At 58.2% G+C, this 24,417-nt stretch overlaps 2 protein-coding genes and 1 non-coding gene across 8 annotated transcripts in view; 1 reads left to right on the plus strand and 2 right to left on the minus strand.

Annotated features, from left to right (window-relative positions):
* Positions 1 to 1,150: 1,150 nt before the first annotated feature.
* Positions 1,151 to 1,223, minus strand: TRNAR-UCG (transfer RNA arginine (anticodon UCG)). Its single transcript has one exon. It is a non-coding gene; the product is annotated as a tRNA-Arg (tRNA).
* A 226-nt stretch (positions 1,224 to 1,449) lies between these two features.
* On the plus strand, positions 1,450 to 18,437 carry POLG (DNA polymerase gamma, catalytic subunit). 2 transcript variants are annotated; one of them, XM_025892952.2, is made up of 23 exons: positions 1,450 to 1,621; positions 2,403 to 3,182; positions 5,960 to 6,155; positions 6,993 to 7,157; positions 7,263 to 7,409; positions 7,557 to 7,636; positions 8,442 to 8,624; positions 8,710 to 8,864; positions 9,031 to 9,157; positions 10,112 to 10,348; positions 11,187 to 11,307; positions 11,478 to 11,570; positions 11,874 to 11,981; positions 12,857 to 13,017; positions 13,684 to 13,737; positions 13,842 to 13,959; positions 14,436 to 14,571; positions 14,704 to 14,950; positions 16,136 to 16,258; positions 16,388 to 16,556; positions 16,686 to 16,894; positions 17,621 to 17,781; positions 18,242 to 18,437. In XM_025892952.2, the coding sequence occupies exons 2-23, from the start codon at positions 2,563 to 2,565 to the stop codon at positions 18,298 to 18,300; spliced, it is 3,669 nt and encodes a 1,222-aa protein (XP_025748737.1). In that variant the 5' UTR covers positions 1,450 to 1,621; positions 2,403 to 2,562; the 3' UTR covers positions 18,301 to 18,437. The 2 variants fall into 2 exon arrangements, with proteins under 2 accessions (XP_025748737.1, XP_073738364.1); XM_073882263.1 differs by having other exon boundaries at positions 8,710 to 8,810; positions 18,242 to 18,395.
* Positions 18,006 to 24,417, minus strand: part of FANCI (FA complementation group I) — an 83,244-nt gene continuing 76,832 nt past the window's right edge. For 4 of the 5 annotated variants that reach the window (XM_025892948.2, XM_025892949.2, XM_025892950.2 and 1 more), the window contains 4 exons: positions 21,254 to 21,325; positions 19,805 to 19,900; positions 19,422 to 19,529; positions 18,006 to 18,673 (listed from right to left, as the gene is read on the minus strand). In XM_025892948.2, coding sequence (XP_025748733.1) covers positions 18,593 to 18,673; positions 19,422 to 19,529; positions 19,805 to 19,900; positions 21,254 to 21,325 — 357 coding nt within the window. In that variant the 3' untranslated portion in view covers positions 18,006 to 18,592. Of the gene's footprint in view, positions 18,817 to 19,421; positions 19,530 to 19,804; positions 19,901 to 21,253; positions 21,326 to 24,417 lie in introns of all 5 variants that reach the window. The other variant, XM_025892951.2, reaches the window with a different exon arrangement.

Consider the following 24,417-nt stretch of genomic DNA (forward strand, 5'->3'; position numbering starts at 1 on the left):
AACAACAACAACAAACAAACCCAACAACAAATAGATTATGATACAGTGGATTTTCAGTTGATTGTATATATATATGTATATATATACATATATATTATTTTTTGCCAAAAGAAAAACAAAATAAACCAAACATTTATGAGTATATTAAATACACCTAGAACAGTGTATGAAAAATATGTCATACTTAAAAATAAAGGGTAAATGTATGGAAAAATCGAGGCTCAGTGTTGCCTTCCCAAGCTTTGGCCGGGGGCTTCTCGTTGCAGGGGGGTAGGGGGCCGGCGGGGCTGCATCATCCGCCGCACCAGGAGTGTGTTTGCCTGGGTATCTCCCCACCCTACCCATGAAAAATACCAAAGTCAGTTTGTCAAGTAAGTTCAGGGTGTCCCGAACACATGCACCGGCTGGAAGGTGGTGACTGACTTTTAGCGAGGCCTGAATTTGGTCCCTAATCAGCTCTGCGAGCTCAAGTCGACCTCAAATCTCTCTTGACCTCAAAACCGCGCAGCTGGCTCTCTGAGCTCCAACCCTCAGGCTCTTGTTATTCACGTGGGCCTTATTCCGCCAGGTACTTTACAGTTTATCAACCACGGACCAAGGAGCACGGAAAACAGAGCGGCTGCGGCCCCTGGAGCAAGAGGAGGTGGATACAGAGGCGGGAGACCGCAAAGACTGGAAGGTTCCCCCGGCCGGCGGGAGCCGCAGGCGCTCGGGCGGGGGCTGGCGACCGGTGTGCAGATTCGGGTTCCACGAAAGGCAGCATGTTTACGCACCAGGATTGCCCACGATGAAGACGGGGAGCCCGGGGCTGGGGGAGGACGCGGCTGCCTTCTAGCTGCGAACCCCTGTCATTCCCACAAAGCAATCGATTGTGAACTGGGATTTCCGTAAAGGATGCCCCTCGCTCTCCATTCTCCTCCACCTGCGTGGGGGGGTACGCGCGGCTGGTGCAATTTAGGAAATGCGCCCCGCGCCTGGGACAGGTAGGCGAGTAACTTCACAGGGACGTGCTGGGCGGGAGCCGGTACTTCTGAGGATCCGGGCGTTCCCAGATCTCAGTGTGGGGTGGAAACCCGAGACAACATTTCCTACGGTCCCGACACTACCTTTTTAGGGAGGAGTAGACCAAAAATGATAAACACACTCCTTGCGACCGCGGCAGGACTCGAACCTGCAATCTTCTGATCCGAAGTCAGACGCCTTATCCATTAGGCCACGCGGCCGCTCGACATCTAACGCTCTTTGGACAATCTGAAAAGTATCACTACCGCCCACCAGCTTGCCTGGGACCAATCCACTCGTTTCTTGGGCAGGGGAGGTTGGACTTTGGCTCCCCGAGTTTCGCAGGGAGAGCCCACCCGGAAGTCTCCCTCTCCCCCCTGCGGGCGGACCGGTCCACTCGCGGCCCTCCTATTGGTCGCGCCGGGAGTCTCCCGCCTGCCTCTCGGGCAGCCGCGGGACGGAGCGGGGCGCGGACGGGAAGTTGCGGCTGCCAGCGAGGCGGACTGGTCGGGTGGAGGCCCCACGCCACCCCGAGGCTGCGTAGGCCGCGCGGAGGGAGACACCGCTCCGTCGGCCTGGGGTCCGGAGCCGCGGCCCGGGAAGCACCGGACGGACCGAGGTTTCCGGCGGGTTCGGCCCGGGGGCGGAGGGGGGGGGGGTGAGGCCGGGTCGCCGAGCGGCGGCGCGGCCCCTCCCTCTCCAGTCAGGGAGCGAGGCCCGGAGCTGGGCGGAGGCTCGTCCCAGGGCGCACCGCGGCGCCGCCGCCGGGCACGGGCACCGGCGGGCGGCCGGGCGCGCAGGGGCCGCCGCCTCCTGCAGGGCGCCCTGGGCTGGTGGGGCCACGGCCCGCGCGTGGGTGGGGGGGGGCGGCGGCCCGCCCTGCGGGTTCGAATCCGGGGGCTGGCACCTGGCGGCGCTAGGCCCTCGGGCCGCGCCGGTCGCGGTGCTGGCAGCCACCATTTGGCGAGCGTTTGCGGAGGGTCGGGTCTCGCTACTTGTTCGCCCTGAGTCACCCAAACAGCGGTCCCGTGTGACAGATAGAATCCGTAACCCCATTTTACGGAGCAGGAGATTGGGGCCTTAGGGAGCTCGTCCAAGGTCACGCATCTCTTAACAGCCAGAGCCGGGATTCAAACCCGCCGCGTCCTCCTCCGGGACCGTCGCTCTTAACCACTGCCTCCTCCTCCCCCAAGTTCACTGATGCACCTGCTTGAACCTCAGTGTCCTCAGGAGGGGTATTGGTAATTCCAGTGGTTGGTTGGGGCTTCACTGAGAAAATGTCCCTCAAAGCTCCTGGCACGCTGCCTGGGACGCAGTAAGTGCTCGAGGAGTGACGGCTCGTCACGGAACACGTAACGCACATGTAAGAAATAACGCTTGATATCGTCTGTCTCCTTCAGGATTTGTGGGTGGAAGGCAGGCATGGTCAGACCCATTTCACTGACTGGAAAACAGAGACGGGACGTGTCTCCCTCCACGTCTTTCGGCCAGTAAAAGCAGCCAAGCTGGAGCCCAAAGCCAGGTGTCCTGACTCCCAGCGGGGGGCTCCCTGCACCAACCATGAGCCGCCTGCTCTGGAAGAGGGTGGCCGGCGCCACCACCGTCGGGCCAGGGCCAGTTCCAGCTCCGGGGCGCTGGGTCTCCAGCTCCGGCCCCGCCCCCGTCCCCAGCGACGGGCAGCCGCAGCCGCCGCCGCAGCACGTGCCATCCTCGGAGGGCGGGCAGCAGCGGTACAACCCGTTGCACATCCAGATGCTCTCGAGAGGGCTTCACGAGCAAATCTTCGGGCGCGGCGGGGAGACGCCCGGCGAGGCCGCGGTGCGCCGCAGCGTCGAGCACCTGCAGAGGCACGGGCTCTGGGGGCAGCCGACCACGCCCTTGCCGGACGTGGACCTGCGCCTGCCGCCCCTCTACGGGGGCAGCCTGGACCAGCACTTCCGCCTCCTGGCCCAGAAGCAGAGCCTGCCTTACCTGGAGGCGGCCAACTCGTTATTGCAGGCCCAGCTGCCCCCCCGGCCCCCGAGCTGGGCCTGGGCGGAGGGCTGGACCCGGTACGGCCCCGCGGGGGAGGCCGTACCCGTGGCCATCCCCGAGGAGCGGGCCCTGGTGTTCGACGTGGAGGTCTGCTTGGCAGAGGGAACTTGCCCCACATTGGCGGTGGCCATATCCCCCTCGGCCTGGTAAGTAGGGGCTGGGCTCAGGGGACTTTAGCACAGGTGGGGAGCCCAGCTTAATAGTTCGGGTCAGTGAACATTTACTGAGCTCCCACTTCGTGCCTTGCGGGTGCTTTTCTAGGGACTGCGGATTCCGTGGTGAACTCAAGTAGGCTTGACCCCAGCTTTCACAGAGCTTACTTTCTGGTGGGAAGGTCCAGGCAGTAAACAAACACCCAAGCAAATGGCAGGTGGTGATAGGGGCTATGTGGAGAACAACAGTAGCTTGTACTTGGGATCCTAGGGGAGACCACTTGAGGCCACCTTGATTTGGTGCCTTTCCCTCCTCCCCTGATAGCTTCCTGAGAAGTTAATCCAAGACATTTGAACAGTGTTTCTATCTGGGGACACTGTTGGTTATCGTGGGCAGGAGAAAGCTCCCTTTTGCGGGACTGTCCCCGACGGTACAAGACATTTAGCGTCCCCAGGCACCCCCTTAAATGCCAGACCCAATATCCCTGCCATGTCGCCACACACACGCCCACCCCGAGGTAGCAGGTTGAGAGACATTGCTTCCTGCCCCCAGCCTCCCAAGCAGGCATTTTGGTCCCCGAAAGGTATATCCAAATCTCTCTCTCTCCTTTTTAAATGATTTTCTAAGTGCTACCCACGTTTCTTTTTCAAACAATGATGGCAGTCCTGTTTCTCCCCTTTTTTATTCTTCGTTCCAGGATTAAAATACTATTTACAACCCTAATGCTTTCAGGCATGGCCAGCACAAAAGTTAGCAGTTTCTTTATTCCTATTGGAAGCTACATCTTTGTAAAGAAAGCTGCGAAATGTTAAATATGCAGTTGAAAATGGTGAAAACATGGCTAAATAGATAAGGTAGGCATTAATGGCTGACAAGAGCAAAACCAGATTCCGCATTGATTTAGTTCCAGTTGAGATGAGAATCTCAGTGCTTACTATGTAACTTGATGGTCAAAATAGAGGGAGTACCGCCCACCATTGAGAAGGTACGGCAGGCTGTGGTGGCTGAAGGAAAATTAGGAAACCAGTGACGAGGAAAGACTTGTTTTTTGATCTCTCGGTCATTTTTGGCCATTTTACCTCAAGTCCCCTTTTCTCTTCTCCTCCCGCTGCCTGTCCTCCCCATCCTCATCTTCATTCCATTCCTGCCAGCGGTACTGGCGGCACTGTTCGGTTTGCGTGGTGGCAGGAGTCCCTGCCGAGGCCTGGGCGCCCCTGGGGGCCTTCCTCCCGGGAGCCTGATGGGGGCGGGGGTGCCAGATGGGGCCCTCCGAGCAGTCCCGTGGCTGTGTAACCTCACGCGTTCCAGGCCAGCCTGCCAGCCTGAAATTTCGGAGCGGGGCGGGGGTGGGGTGGGGCGGGAGGTGCAGCTTAGACATTTCACAGAGCAGCTTCCCAAAGGCTGTGGCTGAGGACTGTGGTCGTCACACTAGGGGGACATCACACCGGTGCCGGCATTTGTCTGAGATTCACAGGACAAGTGTAGAGAGTTAATGGCATTGGCCTGAATCCTCTTGAAGGTACCAGACGTGTTTGCGTGTTGGCTTCTTTTTTATCACAAACGTGCAGTCAGACGGCTGTGTGCAGCTGCAGACCTGGGTCTTGACACCAGTCCGGCCTTTTTAGTGCACCTACAGTTCCTGCCGTCACCATAGCCCCAGACATTGGACATTTTCCAGCCTCTTTTTCGGTGTTGTTTGTAAGGGCTCCGAAGGGGGCGGCGGTTGCGGCCTGAGCCCCTGAGTGTATCGCCATCATTTGGAGTGTGAGTTAGACGTTAGCAGGTTTCAAACGAGGAACCGTTTTCTGCCGGGAGCCCCCTCCCCTGTGGAAACCACTGTTGTGTTTGTTGAAACTCTGGCGGCAGATCCCCCCCGCCCCCCCGGCCAGGGTTGCCTGGAAGCTCCTGCCCAGCTGACGCGGCCACATGCGGCCTCGTCACTCCGCTTGATGCTGAGTGGCTCTGACCCTTTGGCGTCATTTGCGGTTCACTGTGGGCTTTTCTTCAGTGGCTGATTCCCCGTGCTCATCCTCATGGATCTTGAGCACCCTTCAGCCTTTTTCTGGAGTCGGGGTTAGGCGCCCGCAGGCAGCGCTCTTCCTCTGCCCTCCCAGCCTGCCCCAGCCCACGGGTGGCCAGCTCTCCAGGCCCCTCCAGGCCCCTCCAGTCCCGCGCTTGCCCTCGGCTCTCCCCGGGGTGGCTCAGGCCCAGCACCTGCTCCGAGGTGCGTGATGTGCTCTTTGTCCTTCAAGAATCTTTCCAGCCGTTCGATGATTCATCCTGTACATGTGCAGCATTTGTCTTTTTCTTTTTTCTTTTTTTTTTGCCACTTTCAACCAGAAAAAAAAAATTTCCACTTTGGATTCGGTTGTAATTGTCTGTCTCCCTTACTAGCGTTTTGAACACCTGCTGTTTGGTGCTTATAGACCCGAGGGGTAGACAGTGCTCGTAAACAGCCCAGACTGAACGCTGGACCCAGCAGACACCTTGGCGCGGGGTCCAGGCCGGGTGCCCGGGTAGGACACCCAGCGCCGTGGCATTTAGCTCCGTTTTTATCTGTGGAAGGGAAAAGTAAAGGCTCTTTTATGACCTCCCTCACACGGGGCCCACCCGCTCTCTGGCTCTGTGAGGGTTGGGAGCACCCCCTGGTCCTGCTCGGTCCCAGCTGCCAGCGCGGGAGCCGGCTCGCGGCGGTAGGCGTGCGGTGGGTGTTGCGGAGCGGAAGTGTGCCGCCTCTGTGCCAAGCCCGGCTGCCTCTCGACTCCCTCAGGTATTCTTGGTGCAGCCGGCGGCTGGTGGAAGAGCGTTACTCTTGGACCAGCCGGCTGTCGCCGGCTGACCTCATTCCTCTGGAGGTTCCTGCTGCTGCCGGCGGCCCCACCCGGCGTGGTTGGCGGGAGCAGCTGGTGGTGGGGCACAACGTTTGCTTTGATCGAGCCCATATCAGGGAGCAGTACCTGATCCAGGTAAGGTTCCTGGGGCCAGGGTGGCCTCTTGCAGGGGGTGGCCTAAGAGCTCTGATCCCAGGGGCTAGGGAAGGCATTGCTTTTCCCGGTCAGCGTCGCCTTCGTCTTTGTAGCAGCTGCGGGGGCCCCCTGTTGACCAGTCCTGCCCCGCCCCTGGTCCCTGTGCCCAGCTGTTCATTCCCCAGGACTTGCCTGATACAGGACCTGAGTTGTCAAGGAGTACTCCTACCCTTTCTCTCCGTGTGCAGTTTTAGAGCTTAGCGTGGGTCTTTGGAGGCTTTGAGCCACACAGCCTGGGCTCACATCCTGCCTCAGCCAGAGACAAGCAGCGTGAGCACCTTAACGTCCCTCAGCCTCAGGTCCTTATTTGCAAAAAGGGGTAGCTAGCAGAAGCCACCTGGCAGGATTGCTGGGGAGGTTTGAACAGTGCATCCTCATAACCACCCCGGCAGAAAGGCAGGCCAGAGGAGGGCAGCCTTGTTGACCTGGACAGGGCTACAGAGCTTGAGCAGCAGGGCTGGGGTGGAGGCTGAGCCCGGGAGCTCAGGAGGCCTTGATTTGGCCCCCGTGTTCCCAAGGCAGCCCTCGGAGCTGTTGCTGGACGCTGGGAAGGACTTGTGTGTTGGGATTGAGCCGGGCCTGCCCCTTCGAGGGTGGCTAGGAGCCACCTCCTAGGTGGTGAGCCTGTCACTGCCGGAGAGCTAAGCGTGAACAAGCATGAGGAGAGTCTTTAGGGTTGGAAGGCCGTGTGATGAGAGGAGGCTGGGGTGGGGCTGGTGGGGTGACACCAGTAAAGCAGTGCCGAGTGGCCTCAGCTCCAGCCTCTCTCCTCCTCAGGGCTCCCGCATGCGCTTCCTGGACACCATGAGCATGCACATGGCCATCTCAGGGCTCAGCGGCTTCCAGCGCAGTCTGTGGATGGCAGCCAAGCAGGGCAAGCGCAAGGCCCGGCACCCCACGCAGCGAGGCCAGAAGTCCCCACACAAAGCCAGTGGCCCAGTGGTGAGAGCTCACTCTGGGAGGCTGGAGTGGGGCGCTTGGGACTGCCTTAACCAGCCTGCCTGTCCCGAGGCCGAGCTGATCTGGATCCCTTGCTGTGGCCCCCAGATCTCATCCTGGGACTGGCTGGACATCAGCAGTGTCAATAATCTGGCAGACGTGCACAGCCTCTATGTGGGGGGGCCTCCCTTAGAGAAGGAGCCTCGAGAACTGTTTGTCAAGGGTAGCATGAAGGACATCCGTGAGAACTTCCAGGTACAGTGCTGGAGAGGGGCTCTGGGGGGCTGGGCTGTGGCAGCCCCTAGCTGACCCCAGGGAGCATAGCTGGCTGACCTGACCCCGAGGCCCGGCAATGGCAGTGGGATGGCTGCCCACCCAGCGCCTTCCTGTCACCTGTGCCAGGACCTGATGCAGTACTGTGCCCAGGACGTGTGGGCCACCTATGAGGTTTTCCAGCAGCAGCTACCGCTCTTCTTGGAGAGGTGAGGGGGAGCCCCGATGGGAACCCCAGGGGATCAGCAGGGTCCTGGTACCTGGGTCCTCTGTCAAAAGGTGGTGCCAGCTCTTTCTCAGCCTGCGGACCTTAGCCTTTCTGGGTTGAAAGAATGGAGCCATTGCGTGGAGTGGTGGCCACCTGGGTCCTGGACTCTGGGTTTCTACGGAGGCCCTGGAGGGGAGAGAGGGCTGTGCTGGAGTCTCATGTGCGTGGTCCTGGGTGATTCAGCACCCTGTCTGTACCCAGATCCTGCGCCCAGGGCTTCACATCCATCTTGGTCACGTTTGCTAGTGAGTCACTCTTAAACGGTGTGGCTCTTCACAAATGTCACCTAGACTTGGTTTGCGTTGACTGTCCTACCTAACTCATTTGCTGTTGGGCAAGTCACTTGGTTTCTCTAAGCCTCAGTGTTTTTGTCTGTGAAGCATACACAAATAATACTTGAGCACCCCAGTTGTGAGGTTTGTCTGCGGTCTAGCACAGTGCTTGGCACTTAGTCGTGACTTGGGAGATGACACCTGTTTTCACTTTTACCTATAACTGCCACGTTCCCCCTGAGGACGGGATGATACTGTATCCACTTGGTAGATAAAAGGACCTGAGGCTTAAGAGAGGCGAAGCGCCTTACCCAGCGCCTCGTGGTTCCGAAGGGCCCGAGACCCTGGTCTGATGTCAGAGCTCCGCCACCTGTGTGCTTGGGTTGAGGCTTGCCAGACTGGCTCAGGGTTTGGGCCCAGGCCTTTCTGTGGCCATTTTTGACCGCCCCGGTGTTTGCCCCCCTCTCCCCCCAGGTGTCCCCACCCGGTGACCCTGGCTGGCATGCTGGAGATGGGGGTCTCCTACCTGCCCGTCAACCACAACTGGGAGCGGTACGTGGCGGAGGCGCAGAGCACGTACGCGGAGCTCCAGCGGGAGATGAAGAAGTCGCTGATGGAGCTGGCCAACGACGCCTGTCTGCTGTGCTCCGGACAGAGGCAGGCAGGCCTTGGGGGGGGGGTAGGGTCTCGGTGAGTACGGGCGGGCTTTGCCTTACCCTGCCCTGGTGGCCTGGCTCTGCAGGTACAAGGAAGACCCCTGGCTCTGGGACCTGGAGTGGGACCTGCAAGAGTTTAAGCAGAAGAAGGCAAAGAAGGTGAAGAGGAAGGAGCCACCTGCAGCCAGCAAGTTGCCCATCGAGGGGGCTGGGGCCCCTGGGGACCCCAAGGATGAGGAAGGTGGGGAGCATGGGCGGGAGGTGGGGCAGGGACGGTCCCTGGGCAGGTCCTGGGACCCAGGGGGCCACTGGAAGGGGTCGCTCTGGCCTTGCGGAGATGAGTAGGCTGTGGGCAGGTCCTCCGGAGAGACCCTTCTGGTGCTGAGGGCCCTGCCCACCCTGTGCAGACCCTGGCCCCCCCAGTGAGGAGGAGGAGGTCCAGCGAGATGGCATGGCTCGCGCCTGCTTGGAGCACCTGAAGGGGACTGCAGAGGTCCTGCCCAAACGGCCCCAGCACCTTCCTGGACACCCTGGGTGAGCCCCAGCCCCTCATGTATCCAGAGTCTCCCGTTCTGCCTTAAGACTCCCTTGTTCTGGGCCCCAGCACTGGGTGGTGTGGCGGGGGGCGCGGGGGGGGGGGGCCCTTACTGACCTGCTGCCGTTCGTTCTGTCTTCCAGTCATTTGCTCACTTGACCCCGGCACACTGGTCTCATTCAGTACAAGTGCACTGAGCACCTGCTGTGTGCTGGGTCCCCCCGCAGCCGCTTGGGGTACAGATAGGAACACAGTTTCTTTCCTAGGAGGAGCTAGGCATGAAAACCAACCCATGCAGCTGGTCTTGATGTTCAGGATGAGAAGGAAGAGTGAGCAAGATTGAGGCAGTCCCTGACTCTGCCTGCAGAAATGAGGGAGGGCTTTCTTGAGGAAGGGACTTTTAAATCGAGCCTCACGGACTGGCAGAGACGAGAAAATAGGGGCAGCCAGGGTGAATAGCAGGGTGCGGACTTGGCACTTCCAGGGCCCTGAGAGGGTGGTCTCCTTAAGTTGGGTGCTTTACTCGCTTCACCTTTGGGTCAGCTGTGGTGAACAGCATGTGAGAGATGGGGCTCTGAAGGCCCTGGTGTGTCCCTGGAGCAGCGGTGGGGCAGATCTGCTGTCTCCTCTGGCCAGTTACCCTGTACGGAATGGAGCTTGGGAAGGAGCCCAGTGCTGGGCCATGTTTGTGGGCCCTGGCTTCTGACTAGTCCGGCGGGCCTGACCTAGGATCTTCCTTTTCAGATACTTGCATTATTCTAGGGGACTTCATGGGGGTCATGGGTGTACCCCCAGAGGGAGGAGAGTGTGACTGTAGCTTGAGGTCACCAGAAAGCCTCGGGGCTTTGAAGGATGGGTGGGTGGGTGAGGTCACAGGAGAGGGAGCCTGGCTTGCTGTCACATGCTGTCCTCCCCCCACCACGGTGACACTGCTCTCCTCTGGCGGGGTGTAGGTGGTACCGGAAGCTCTGCCCCCGGCTAGATGACCCTGCATGGACCCCGGGCCCCAGCCTCCTCAGCCTGCAGATGCGGGTCACTCCAAAACTCATGGCGATGACCTGGGATGGCTTCCCCCTGCACTACTCGGAGCGGCATGGCTGGGGGTACCTGGTGCCCGGGCGGCAGGACAACCTGGCCCAGGCGCCCGCGGAAGCCGCCACGGCCTCGACTGGGGTGGCGTGCCCCTACAGGTGAGGCTCAGGCTCAGGGAAGGAAAGGGTGGGGTCTAGGGACCCCTTCCTCTTGCTGTGGAGAACCCAGGCCTGGCTCAGGCCAGTGGGACGAGCTGGGGTCTCAGAGTCTGGGTGTGAGTCCTTTTTTCCACGGCTGCCCTTTCCTTGTGGGGTGCGAGCCCGCGGGGGCTTGGAGGCCTGGGGCCCTGCCCCTGGGGCCAGTGGCATAGCTCCCTTCTTGGGAGCTTGCAGGGCGGGGGGCTGTTGGAAGGAGCAGGGGAGATGGGCCGTTTTCCATTGTTGTGTAGAGCTTATTGGGCACTGGTCCTACTCCGTGATCCGAAACCTTTTGTAGCGCTCCCTTGTTTGTTCGCAGACAGAGTGGTTGTCCGCACCGGGCAGTTGGCAAAATAAAGGTCTGGGACGGTGCTTTGACTTGTCTGAGATCCTAAACCCCGAGCTTTGGACAGGCAGGTGTTGGGGACAAGCTTGTGGCACCTGACGTGGCCCAGGTTGGGAGGCCCGGCTCCGTAGGACAGCCCGAGTCACCCTTGGGGTGACTTGGGACAAAATGGGGCACTTGGGACAAAAGTGGGGACGGCCACTCCGCTCCCAGAGCTTTTGCAGGGGAGGCGGCAGCTGCGAGCTGGCGAGGAGCTCAGGTTTGCGTCAGACCAGCCCTTGCACCCTCGCCTGCCACCGGCGTGTTGTGCTGTGCTTGCCGTTTGTCACTCCCTGTCTGAAAATCAGGGGGAGCGCTGTGGCCTTTGCCTCAGAGCGGGTGCTGAGGCCTAAGCAAAGGGACGTGCGGAGCGGGCCCCCATTAACCAGGCTGCTCTTGCTGTTCTCTGCCCAGAGCCATCGAGTCCCTGTATAGGAGGCACTGTCTTGAACAGGGGAAGCAGCAGCCGGAGCCCCAGCCCGCAGGCCTGGCAGAGGAGTTCCTGCTCGTCGACGGCGGTGCCATGTGGCAGACGGTGAGGGCGGCCCCGAACCTGGGCTCTGGAGTCCTGCTCCCTCCCAAGGACGGGCGGCATCCGGGGTGGGGGCGGCAGCGGCCCGGGTGGGGGGTGGGCAGGGGGCACTGGGTGGCTCGCCCCAGGCCGGCCCCCCCTGCTTCACTTCCTGGGCACCTGGGCCCATCCAGGTGGAAGAACTGGGCTGCCTGGAGGCCGAGGCCGAGGCGGAGGCCAGGGCGGAGTGCTGTGGAGCGGCAGTCCCCGGTCAGCCCCCGGCTCTGGTGAGCGGGGCTTCTGCTCTTGGGTTGGCTGGGTGGGTGCTCGGCGGGCGCTGGGTGGCAGGGCCCTGCTCTTGTGCCCAAGTAGCTCTGCCCCTTCCAGAGAGTTCCCAAGGCCCCCGGGGGCGGGGGTGGGGAGACGCTACCTTGCCCTTGGGTGGCCCCGTGTTTGTTGGAGGCCAAGGAGGGTACTGTTTCTCAGCACGCCCTTGGCTGCCTCAGGCCCTTTTCCCATGCCCTACCCCGTGGCCCTCGCCGAATGCAGGTGCTGGAGCAGGGCCTCATCTAGGTGTGTGGCCCCCACAGACTGCCGCTGGTGGCCCCAAAGCCAGCCAGCCAGCCTATCACCATGGCAACGGACCTTACAACGACGTGGATGTCCCCGGCTGCTGGTTCTTCAAGCTGCCTCACAAGGTGTGTGTCCTGTTGCATGCCTGTCCCGCGCAGCCCTCACGGTAGCCCGGGCCCCCAGGTCCCCGGAATGACTCAGCCCAGAAGCGCCCTTGCGCAGGAACGACACGCCCGTGGCGGGGCAGAGTGTGGTTCCAGGCAGTTCCCCGTCTCTCCCGAGTCTTTGCCCCTGAAAGTTTGGTGGCGAGGGGCGGGGTGGTGTGATTAAGTGACGGGGCCTGTCAGGTGTCTGTCACCACACGTGTTACATGACGGGTTGTGACTGATGGCATTCGGTTACCCGGGTCCACCTCAGTTCAGGAGCAGATGATCTTCCTGCTGACGCGTCCTCAGAAGGTCGCTAGTAGCCTGGGGCTTCGGCACCGTGCTTGTCGCTCACCGAGGCGTCTTAGCATCCCGTCGGCACAGGAGGGGCGGAGACCGTACATGAGATGTTTTGAGGGAGAGAAGCCGCTTTCGTGGAACTTTTATTGCAGTTTATTGTTACGTTTCAGCTTTATTAGATGTTTCTATGCGTGATAATTTCACCACCCGCTGTGCGTGATTTATGTTTTATCATAAACACGTATGTGTAGGAAAACAGAGCCCGTATGGGTCAGCACTCTGCGGTTTGAGGCATCTGCTGGGGATCTTGGAAGGTACCCCCCACAGACGGGGGGACGGCTGCCTTGTGGAGTGAGCCAGGCGTGTTTGTGTCTCCGTGCTTGTCTGTGCGCCTGCCCGCGTGTGCGTGCTGCCCTCAGGGATCTGCCCCAGACTGCTCTGCTCGAGATTCTGGGCTCAGTGGTGGGCAGAGCTGAGGTGCACAGGGCTCGATGGGTTCCCTCGTCATGGGTCTGCCGCCAGTTTCCAGCCTTTAACTTCCTCTGCCCTTTCAGGATGGTGGCAGCTGCAATGTGGGCAGCCCCTTCGCCAAGGACTTCTTGCCCAAGATGGAGGATGGCACCCTGCAGGCTGGCCCAGGAGGTGCCAGTGGGCCCCGTGCCTTGGAAATCAACAAGATGATTTCTTTCTGGAGGAATGCCCATAAACGAATCAGGTGGGCCACCGTGGGAGGGTGGGGACACGTCGTCTGGCCCTGGCCAGGTTACGGCAGTCCTGAGACCCCCTTCTGCCATCTCCCAGCCAGCGGCCCCGACACCCCCCCAGCCCCATGCTGCCCTGGAGGGCCAGCTCAGCTGCAGTCTCCGGCTCGGCTGCTGGTGGCTCTCGCGCCGTGTGACTGTGGGCGGGTCCCTTTTCCTCCCTAGCCTTGGCTTCCGTGGTTCCGTAGAAAGGGGTGTGGTAGGGCCCGGGGGGCGGAGCTGCTGGAGCCTTGGATGTGGCTGAGGGGCGTGGAGGGCAGCTGGCCCGGGTCCCGGGGCCGACGACGGCAGGGGGCTCCCCCGCTGGCCCTGGCTGCTGAGGTCTGCCCCAAGCGTGGCTGAGGCGCTCGTGGCCGAGGCCGGGCTCCTCACAGACACTCCGGGGTAGGGCAGAAGCTATCTGGGAGGCCTGGCCGGTTCTCAGATGGCGTCCGTGTGCTCCTGGGTGGTAGATTCTAGGGCCCCAGGCCTTGACCGTGTTACGGCCCACCCTGAATGAAGTCAGTGGGGAGAGGGTGAGGGCGGGGCCGGGACGGGGCGCAGTATCCCCCAAAGTTGGGCGTGGGGGTGGATTCTGCTCCTCGGGGCCGTCCTAAGCCTCAGTCCATCCGTCCGCACAGCTCCCAGATGGTGGTGTGGCTGCCCAGGTCGGCTCTGCCCCGTGCCGTGACCAGGTATGGCCTGCCAAGCGGTTATGGGGACGGGAGAGCCGGAGGGGAGGGGAGGACCTAGGACCACAGCGAGCTGCCGAGACTCCTGCTGTCCCCCGCCCCACCAGGCACCCCGACTACGACGAGGAAGGCCGCTATGGGGCCATCTTGCCTCAGGTGGTGACCGCCGGCACCATCACCCGCCGGGCTGTGGAGCCCACGTGGCTCACCGCCAGCAACGCCCGGGTATGTGCCCTCTGCACCTCGGGCCCCTGCTCCTCCTCTCCTGTGTCCCTCAGAGACCGGGGCGCAGAGGGCGTTCGGTGAGGAGCATGAAAAGGAACCTAAGGTCTGGGGCAGGCAGGACTCCGGTTCGGATCTAGCTCCGCAGCTCTTCGGTTCCTTCAGCAAACTTGACCCGAGCCCCCCCTCGTAGCCAGACACTGACGAGGCGCGATGCGCCCAGCTGTGGTGGAGTGGAGGTGGGGCCCCGGGGGTCAGGCCAGGTGTGGAGGGAGGGGTTCTTTGCCTGTCACCCCCCACTGCTGCTAGGCGGCCGTCCCGGCTACACCTGGGAGTGGAGTTACCGGCAGCGCTTGGCATTTCCCGAAAGCCGTCCCTCAGGAAGGGCCCAGCATCCTCAGCCAAGCCTGGCTGCAGGACTGGGGCGGGAGGAGTCTCACTGGGGTATCTGGGTAGGGCCTGACCTCCCTCTCCTGCAGCCTGACCGAGTAGGCAGTGAGTTGAAGGCCATGGTGCAGGCCCCGCCTGGCTACGTGCTCGTGGGTGCCGACGTGGACTCGCAGGAGCTGTGGATTGCCGCCGTGCTCGGAGACGCCCACTTCGCCGGCATGCACGGTGAGCGGGAGCCAGGCCGGGCCAGAGCCGAGGCGGCTGCGTCGCTGGCAGGACGTCTCCGAGCCACCTTTCTCATACCTGCCTCCCCCCCGCACACCCCCTCCGTTCCCACCTCCCTCCTTCCCCCCCCAGGCTGCACGGCCTTTGGCTGGATGACACTGCAGGGCAGGAAGAGCAGGGGCACCGACCTACACAGTAAGACCGCTGCGACCGTGGGCATCAGCCGGGAGCACGCCAAGATCTTCAACTACGGCCGCATCTACGGGGCGGGGCAGCCCTTCGCTGAGCGCCTGCTAATGCAGTTCAACCACCGGCTCAGCCGGCAGGAGGCAGCCGAGAAGGCCCAGCAGATGTACGCGGTCACCAAGGGCCTTCGCCGGTGAGCGGCCCTCCCCCATCCACTCACCCCCAGGGCCTTAGGCCTGCTCTGCTCCCCTTTCCCCATTACCTGAGCCCTCTTTCGGCCCCTCTCCCTCCAGACCTCTGACCTGGCTCCAGGATGGTTGGCCCTGGGGTTGGGACGTTTGCGTATTGAATAACCTTGAACGGTTTTTGTCAGAGTTAAGGCTGGACTTTTGTGTTGCTACCAAGCGGTAGCATGTCCGCAGCCGCGGTGCAACACGAACAGCGGTGCGGGGTGTGAGCTCCCACGCCTCCAGGGAGCGAGTGTGGGAAGCGGGCGGGGGCGGCGGGCTGTGGAGCCCTGGCGGCTCCAGCTTGTTTCCTCCGGCAGTACCACCTTGTGTGTGCTCAGGGCCCTCGCGGGCTCCCGGGAGGGCTCCTGAAGCAAGGGTGGGGGAGGAGAGGGGCACTTCTAACTTAAATAGGTGCACTGTACCGAGGCCATATTTAACTAGTGGGCCCCCCCCCCGGGGTAGGCTGAAGGGTAAGCAAGTGATGGTGCAGGGGTGCAGCATGTGACCGGGGGAGCTGCTGTGTGCTTGGGGGGGGGGCGGGGAGCAGAGCGGTGATGACACAGGTCGGGCCTTAGTTGAGACCTTTGAAGGCGTCCCACGGGAGTCTGGACCGAGGGCACAGGGGGTGGGGAAGCCCCAGTGCAGCTTGGAGCAGGTGAGTGACGGGCCTCCAGAGCCATTCGGGTCAGGCCTGGTGTTTGAGGCCGCACCGGAGCTGGGAGTCTTGGGGCGGTGGGAACTGAGGAGGTCAGCCTCACTTGGCTCTGTGTCGTCTTCTCCAAATGCCCTTTTCCTTTCAAAGGAGTATCCCATTTCCTCCCATCCCTCTCTTCTGGGGTCGGAGCCCTTGTGCCTCCTGAACTAAAACATGGCGCCGGGGGGGGGTCACCGGGCAGTTCTGGGTCTGTGGCATGAGGACATTAGTAACAGTGCTGGCTCCTCACTGGGCTGTCATGGCACAGAAGCCTGGGTTCCCATCTGGCTGTACCTCTTCCTGGCACGTCACTTAAGCCCCTCTCAGCCTGTCTCCCCTTCTGAGGTAGAGCCTGTGGGGGGCCACATGAGCCCCCCGGGATCCGGGGACACTAGAGCCCGGCGCTAGGCACGCAGGCACTCCCACAGAATGATGGTGGTGACACTGCCCCCAGGTATCGGCTGTCGGAGGAGGGCGAATGGCTCGTGAGGGAGTTGGACCTCCCCGTGGACAGGACTGAAGATAGCTGGGTTTCCCTGCAGGATCTGCGCAAGATCCAGAGAGAAGCTTCGAAGAAGTAAGAACCTTCCTGTGTCTTACAGATGGAGGGTCCGGGCTGGCCCCGGGAGAGCTGGGATGCTTTGTTTGTAGCTCGGAGATGCTGAAAGGCAAAGCTTGCCCCCCCCTTTTTTGTCTTGGTGCCCAGGTCACGCTGGAAGAAGTGGGAGGTGGTTGCCGAACGAGCGTGGATGGGGGGCACGGAGTCAGAAATGTTCAATAAGCTGGAGAGCATTGCCATGTCTGACACCCCGTGTACCCCGGTGCTGGGCTGCCGCATCAGCCGGGCCCTGGAGCCCTCGGCTGTCCAGGGGGAGGTAGCTCGCTGTCCTTGGAGACCGGGGAGAGGGGTCACAGGGAGGGGTGAGCCTCCCATGCCACCTCCCCCACCCATGGGGAGCTGGGGTGTGGCAGAACCCCTCTGACCTGTGGCCCCTTTCCCCCAGTTCATGACCAGCCGGGTGAACTGGGTGGTGCAGAGTTCTGCCGTGGACTATTTACACCTCATGCTCGTGGCCATGAAGTGGCTCTTTGAGGAATTTGCCATTGACGGGCGCTTCTGCATCAGCATCCACGATGAGGTCCGCTACCTGGTGCGGGAGGAGGACCGCTACCGCGCAGCCCTGGCCCTGCAGATCACCAACCTCCTGACCAGGTACGCGGGGCCCGGGGCCGCCCTGCTTCGGGCTTTCCCCGGGCTGAGCATGCTCTGTGCCCTGGCATCTCTCTAGGAATGAAGGTTTCCGTTTCTTAGCTCTAGTTGAAACAAAAAATTGTGCTAAAAAGACTGGCCTCAACTTTTAAGTGAAATCATGGAGGAAGTGAGGAGGTCAGGGAGGTGTTCCAAGAGTAGCTGCCATCGTGGACTCCTGTAGACACACACCTTTGTTTTGAAAATCAAACGACAGAAAGCTTTTCTCAGTTCATGCAAAATTAGGATGTTTTTCCTTCAGTGCCAAAAGTTTGTAATGCCTCATTCACAATGTTTTCCAGTGGTAGTCTGAAACTCAGACATGGCTTAAAAAATATTTTCTTGTAGTAAAATTTCTAGTTTATGTGGTTGAATTCAGAAATTAGAGTTCTGTGTCAGTGTGCCATTCAGAACTAGTTGGGAAGCAGATCTCTCCTAATGGGTAGATAGCGTACACGGTACTTAACACTGTTAATAACACGGCCCTAACTTCCCCTGGTGGGTTGTGCCTAGCAAAGCTAACAGAGTCCTCGTGTATTTGGATATTGAGTGGCTCAGGAAGGGCTTTTTTTTTTACATCAATGAAGCAGACTGAACTTTGGGGGGGAAAGGTGTGTTTCGAACCCCTAACTGCATGGCCGTCTGTCGGGGGGAGGGGCCGGGCCTGAGAGGAGATTGGGTCTCTTGCAGGTGCATGTTTGCCTACAAGCTGGGTCTGAATGACCTGCCCCAGTCAGTCGCCTTTTTCAGCACAGTCGATATTGACCAGTGCCTCAGGAAGGAAGTGACCATGGATTGTAAAACCCCTTCCAACCCAACTGGGATGGAAAGGAGATACGGGATTCCCCAGGGTGAGCTCCACACCTCTCTGTTCACTACGCGTAGATTGTAAGGTGGACTCGAAAGTGGTCTGGGACCACAGGAGGCTTGCGACAGCCGCTGCCTGGGTGCAGGCAGGTTCCAGTGGGTAGTGTGCCCTGGGCCCACAGTGAAGGGGGGATGTTCACAGCACATGAAGGAAGAAACCAGAACTCCTATTTCTGGTGTGGTTAAAGAGGGGAGTATTTATTTTAAGAAGAATTCTTGTATAAGGTCAAAGTGCATTCTTAGGTACAAACAACTGTGCTTTGAATACTAAACAAGCACAATGGAAAGATACATTTAAAAAGAAAAATAAGCTGAGACAAACTTATACAGAAAGACAGCAGACACTCCCAAACAGCACCTTACCATCCCTGGCAGTTGCTCTGCCTTCCTCCCCACTCCTTGCTGGCTCCTGGGCCCCGCTAACTACTCTGCACGGTCTTTCAGGTGAAGCGCTGGATATTTACCAGATAATTGAACTCACCAAAGGCTCCTTGGAACCGTGAAGCCAGCCTGGACCGTAGCTTTGCCTGCAGGCCCCGGATTTGCTCCCGTGGAGCTCGGTCGGGGCGGCGCAGGCTCCCACACTCAGGCTCGCAGCTGTGCTTTCTGCAAAAGGGCTCGCGGGAGGCCAGCCCTCTTCAGTAGCAGGACCTGCCAAGAACGACGGCCTCCGAGGGAAGGTGCAGTGGAGTTCAGCGGGTTCAGAGCCAAGATGCCAACAGTGGTGCAGGCTGTAGGACAGGGGGGCACTGTTGCTTGTTGGGTAAAAAGAAAGCAGAAGCCCCAAAGTTCACATTAACTCAGGCATTTCATTTCTTTTTTCCTTTTCTTCTTGGCTGGTTCTTTGTTCTGTCCCTCGTGCTCTGATGCAGTGCCCTGGCGGGGGGGAGAAGTAATGCTCCAATGTGATAAGCCTGCTCAGAGGCAGTGGAAATAAAAACAAAAATCCTTTATCTTCTCATCAAAGCCTGTGGTAGTCCTGCTTTCTCCTCCTTCCCACTCCTAGGAGGTGGTTCTGTCTGTGGAAGAAAAGGGAAGCCTCCCAAGGGGCTGAACAGCCAGCGCTGAGGCCCTTCCTTGGGGCAAAGGCAGGGGGTGAGAGGACAGGCGCCTCTGTGCCCTCTGCGAGCCCCCTGCCGGATCGGTGATGGGACCGGGCACGGGGCAGCCTAGAATGGGAGCTTCACACTTTGGAGAAGCCAGAAATGAGGGTGTCTTTGTAAACTTCCGTCTTGGACACAGCTGAGCTGCTGAAGCATCTGGGAGCTCCCTGGGGTGTGCTCTCTGACTGCACAACTACAGGGCACAGGAGGCCGGGGAGGAGGGGGGGGGGGGAGGGGACACACCGGAGGAAGCTGCACGGAGAGCCTTCACCAATTTTCTAATGGTTTAAAAAGGTCACGGGAAAGACCCAAACTAAGAACTTGTGTCCTCACCCCCTTTCTGGAAAGGTCTACCCCACATGGCACCCATGTGGGTAATCGTGTGCTCCGAAATCTAGAGGCCTTAGTCTCAGCCGTGCCCGACTCCTGGCCTGACCGCCTTAGCTCTTCCCCGTACTCCCCGGTGCTGCTCCCAGCGAGGCTGCCCCCCACCCGCGCTCTGGTCGGAAGCCGGCGCTGACCTCTTCGTGGTCGTCGTCCTCATCCTCTCGAAGAACCATGTCCAGGATGTTTCCTTTGATCTTAAAGTCTCGTGAGGTGCTGAGCTTCATGTGCTGCATCAGGTTCACCTACGACAGAACCATAGGCGTGGGCACATTCTCTGGCTAGAAAAGGTCCCACCAGGGACAGCCTCAACTGCTTTTAACAGACCCTTCGGTTCCTTAAAGCACGCACACCCACTTGGCCTGTTTTTCCATAGTTCCTACATGATGTCTGAACTCAGGCCGTCAGATCACAAAGAGCGAAAAGGGTTCTAGTTTCTTCCCCACGGCCCAGTGCTGCTTCAGTGTGCCATGGCCCCTCCCAGGTAAACAAATGGTAGAAAAGAACAGCGTGTGTTTACCTTGGACTTCTTCGAAAGGTGGATGAGGAATTTTTCATACTGTTCAATGGCGAAGATGAGATTAGGGATTGGCTTGGTTTCTCGAAGAACTCTGGCCTACAGGGCAAAGAAGAGAAGACCTCAATTCCAGGTTCAGAGGTTTTTGAAGTTGTCCTCCAAAGCAGTCAGTAGCCGAACTGCTCTGGGCTTGGCAGGAAAAAGCTAGTCTGTCTGCCAATCAAATGCAGGGTTCCTTATGTTCTGGTAATCTAAGATTGCTGGCAGTTAAGTCTCATCAAAGGATGGTACAGAGTACCGAATCCTCCCGTCAATAATTCCTCGATATTTACTGTTCTGCAGACTGGCTGAAAGAAGGGCTACTTGTAGAAATCCGGCTGCCGCCCTAACCTGACTGACACTCGAACACTGGAAGCTCACTCTGCACCAGCTCTGTCTCCCCTTTCTGGTCTATGTGGCCTTCATTGTTGGGATTCTCTTTCTCCCAATCGGACTCATAATTCGTAAGTCCTCCCAAACAAACTATATACAATCTTTTTTTTTTTTTAATGCCACAAACGAGGATGTGGAAAAAAAAAAAGATGGGAACATTCTATATCTGAACATTTACCTTTGTATTTTTCTCATGCCTGTGTCCTACGATATAATGCACTATAAAACCCATTTAGCCAGTCCACTGGATGGGCATCTTGGTTTTTCCAATACTTCGCTTTTACAAACATTGCTTAGGACCGTCCTGTACGCGGCAGGCCTTTAGTCTCCACTCCAGGCAAACAACTGCTGGAAAGCACAGGAGTGCGGAACTCCTGAAATTCAGCGGTTACGGCCCAACTGCCCCCTGTTGCGGCAGACAGGCACCTTCGCCAGCAGTGCCCTAGAGCGCTCTCGTCCCTGCACCCACCCCTTATGTGTCCTTTAGGGAGCATCTTCTGGGCTCATTAACTTTTCCTAAAACAATTCCTTCCCAATGAGAATCCTTAGCCATTGCCATTTTTTAAAGACAGAACTTAAGATTTTCAGGTGCTTCCTAAATGTGTGGTCCTCTGAACAATCTGTGAGCTGAGAAACACACACACACACACACACACACACACACACACACACACACACACACACGTTTTTGTAAGCGTTAATGAGCTACAATGCACACAGCCCACAGATGACCCATCTACACTGCACCGTCCAGTGCTCGGTACATGGAGACTTGTGCAACCACCTTCACGGTGAAATTCAGGGCATTTCCATCCCCTGCAGGAATCGCGTACCCCCATTTCAAGAGGCACCCCCAGCTTTGGACAATCACTCATCTACATTCTTTCTAGACCTGCCTGTCCTGGACCTGTCCTATACATGGAATGCCTCCTCGCGTGGGCTCCTGGTGACTGGCTTCTGTCACCGTTATGTCGTCACAGTTCCCCAGCACGGCTGTGTACGCGGTCGGCGGCTGCTTACCACGGCTGTGGCAACGGCAGCGGCTTTCCCCTTCTTCTCTCCTGCACATTTCAGGCTCTGACTCTTCTTGTTCTAAAGACACAGAAACAAATTCTCTCATTTCTGAAGACGCTGGTGGGAATTCTCTAAGAAGGTGATTACAGCAGACTATGGGGGGCTCGTAAGGGGACCAAGTCTGGGCGGAGAGAGAACCAGTGGCAGATGCTGGAAGATGGGGAACATTTTGTGACACTTAGTGATCCTCAAGATATTCTGGAGGTTCTGTTGTTGGGAGGCTTACAATTTTGCTCTTACAACTAGCCCATGGAAGTGAGGGCAGGACCGACTGTTCCTGCACCAGGCCAGAGGATGATGACAATGGGGGCTGTCAGGATGACTGGAGGAATAGGGATTTCCCAACTGAGCAGTTGGTTCAAAGGGTTTCCATGAAGGAGAGGAAGCTGGAGAGGCTGCTCCCAGGGCCTTCTGTCTTGCCACTTAGAGGCAGACCCCAGCCATGTCTGTGTGCCATGTGGTTACATGCTTGAGAAGGGCTTAAAGGGCAGAGGAACACTTCCTTATGTTTTCAATGTCACAGAATAAAGAGCTCCTGGAGAAAGAATAAGGGAACCAAGGATAAGACAGAAGAGAGTCAAGACCTGCGCCACATGTGAGCTACACAAAACATAGACACTTTTACCTGAAGGGGTGTCTGTGTCTGCTAGGAATGAACACCCCTGCCCCATGGGACAAGTTAAGAGAATGAAAAACAGAGACCTGAAAATGGGGAGAGCCGTACCACTGGAACCATATGAGAGGCAGGAGGCTTAGTCCACGTGGCACATTCTGGAAACAGAAATGGCAGGGATTCCAGAGGGGCTGGTGTGAAGAAGTCTACCTTTAGCCCTGGAACACAGGGTAGAGGGTGAGGCCCTTTTAAGAGATGGGCAGGGAGGCAGCTGTAGACAACTCGTGACCAAGTGGGAAGCGAGGTGTCTCCAGAGGTGAGACCCAAGATGGGACCCTGTTGAAACTCCTTAAATCAATCCCTGTCCATTGCCCGTTCCTGCTGATTCAGGATGACTAAAATCCTAGCCAGAAGAGGCATCTTTTATTTATTTTTTTTAAGATTTTATTTATTTATTTGATAGCGAGGGAAAGAGAGCACAAGCAGAGGGAAAAGGCAGAGGCAGAGGGAGAAGCAGGCTTCCCGCAGAGCAGGGAGCCCGATGCGGGGCTCCATCCCAGGACTCTGGGATCATGACCTGAGCCGAAGGCAGACGCCTAACGACTGAGCCACCCAAGCATCCCAAGAGGCATCTTTTAAAGGTGCACAGCTCTGAGCACAATGCTAAGGGTTTTGGGAATATTGGTTTTCATTGCTTGCTTCCCACTGAGAGCCAAGGCTGTAGGGGAAAAAAAGAAGGGGCTGTAAGAGAATCAAAAGCTCCCTGAAAGATGTGGGAAATGCAATCCTGGTTTCTAGATAAGAATTGGAATTAACGGAACCATAGGCTTTTTGCCCAGGGTCGCTCACGAAGCACATCTCACAGTCAGAGAAAAATGTCTGCCTGTGGATCAGCTGACTTGTCAGTACAGTTTTAAGTCAAATGTAGAGGCGGAAGGGGGAAGAGCGGCCTGAGAACACACAAATTGGTTTTTGTGAATGTGGTGGGGGCGGGGGGGGGGGGGGAAAGAGTCTGGGAGATGCCTGGTAACTCACATAAGACAATGCTTGAGAATGGGGGTCAGAAACACAAACTCAAACCCCTCCAATAGCCTAACAGTAGCTGTGATTCTAGAGCGGGGCTTGGCAAACCACAGCCACTGCTTCTTCCCCCAAGCAGTCTCGTCAGAGCGGTTGCACGCAGTTGCACACGGTCTCTGTGCGATGGGAGAGGTGGACAGTGCGACTGCCCACGGCCTGCGACGCTTACTCTCCGGCCTTCTAGAGGAAAAGTTTGCTGACCCCTGTTGTCGGGTCAAACTACCCAGGTTCAAGTCTTTGCCTCTGAGCTAGCTCTCTGTTCTCTGCATTCGCCTTCTCCTTTCCCCTCGCTTCCATGGGGCAACTACCGATCACGAGGGGTGGTGAGGAGGAATGAGGGGCTGAGTGAGAAGAGCCTGACATGACACCAGGCCAGGGTCGTAGAGAGCCAGGTGAGGGTTCTCTGCATGTCCGCTGCTCTGGTGAGATGAAGATGGTTCCCAGGCTGTACGCTTTGGACCGCTATTCTGCCAAACAGCACTTGTTCTTAAAAAAGAAAAGTTCTTGAACAGATTTGAAAACCACTACTGAACATATTTAATTATTGTTGGACCTCTCGGCAACTTTACTATGTTCAGGGGTACCATGAATCTCTAAGATGAGAAATATGTACAAGCACTTCTCACAGAATCCTTTTTTATGAGGACCGTCTCGGTCTATACAGTGCACTCTGTGAAATGGGGCCTTAGTGGAGATGGCGAACTCCAAACCTGACCTGAGGAATAGAGGGATACATCCTCTATTAGACAAGAGATGTGTCTGACAGGATGGCACCTTTGTGAATGTTTTGAGCAAGCACGCAGGTGGGGTTAAAGGAGAGGGCCAGAAGCAACAGCTTGGTGAGAGTAGGCCATACCCTGTGGCCAGAAAGGAGGCCTGACCCAGATCACAAACCTGGTACAAAGGCAAGGTGACAGAACCTCAACTATCAGCACATGACTCCGAATTCCTCTGGCCAAACCCAGATGACCGGCCACTTGGTCACAGATTCACCAGGGGAGAGGAGGAAGCACCCTTCATGCACAGGATGAAGGAGTTACCGACCGGAAGATGTGCCTGTGCACAACACAGAGGCAGAGAGCAAATGGGGCATCCCTACAAAAGTGGTTCCAACTCACTGCTGTAACAACTGGTTCTGGGGTTGGGGCTTTGGCTGGGGTTGACGGATTAGTGCGTATCTGCTTGGTTCTCTGAAGATTAGTAACCGCCCTGCAATACTCTTCTCGTCTGACGTGTGACTAGACTAAGTGGCCTTGGGAGACCATGGGTCTTCATGTTTTTAAGCCAGAGGTTCTCAACTGGGGATGATTCTGCCCTTTTGAGACATTTGGCAATTTCTAGAGACATTTTCCGTTGTCACAACTGGAGGGCTGTTACTGGCATCTGGTAGGTAGAGGCCAGGGATGCTGCTAAATAA

Source organism: Callorhinus ursinus, unplaced genomic scaffold, assembly GCF_003265705.2.
Source record: "Callorhinus ursinus isolate GAN/ISIS: 27379988/994484 unplaced genomic scaffold, GSC_fseal_2.0 scaffold45, whole genome shotgun sequence".
In the NCBI taxonomy this organism is placed as follows: Eukaryota; Metazoa; Chordata; class Mammalia; order Carnivora; family Otariidae; genus Callorhinus; species Callorhinus ursinus.

What these genes read in the sequence shown, in the direction of transcription:
- POLG (XM_025892952.2), top strand. Translation starts at nt 2,563, where the DNA reads ATGAGCCGCCTGCTCTGGAAGAGGGTGGCCGGCGCCACCACCGTCGGG. An exon ending in ACAAAGCCAGTGGCCCAGTG is followed by an intron (nt 7,158 to 7,262) that starts GTGAGAGCTCAC and finishes TGTGGCCCCCAG; the next exon opens with ATCTCATCCTGGGACTGGCT. An exon ending in GGACCCCAAGGATGAGGAAG is followed by an intron (nt 8,865 to 9,030) that starts GTGGGGAGCATG and finishes CACCCTGTGCAG; the next exon opens with ACCCTGGCCCCCCCAGTGAG.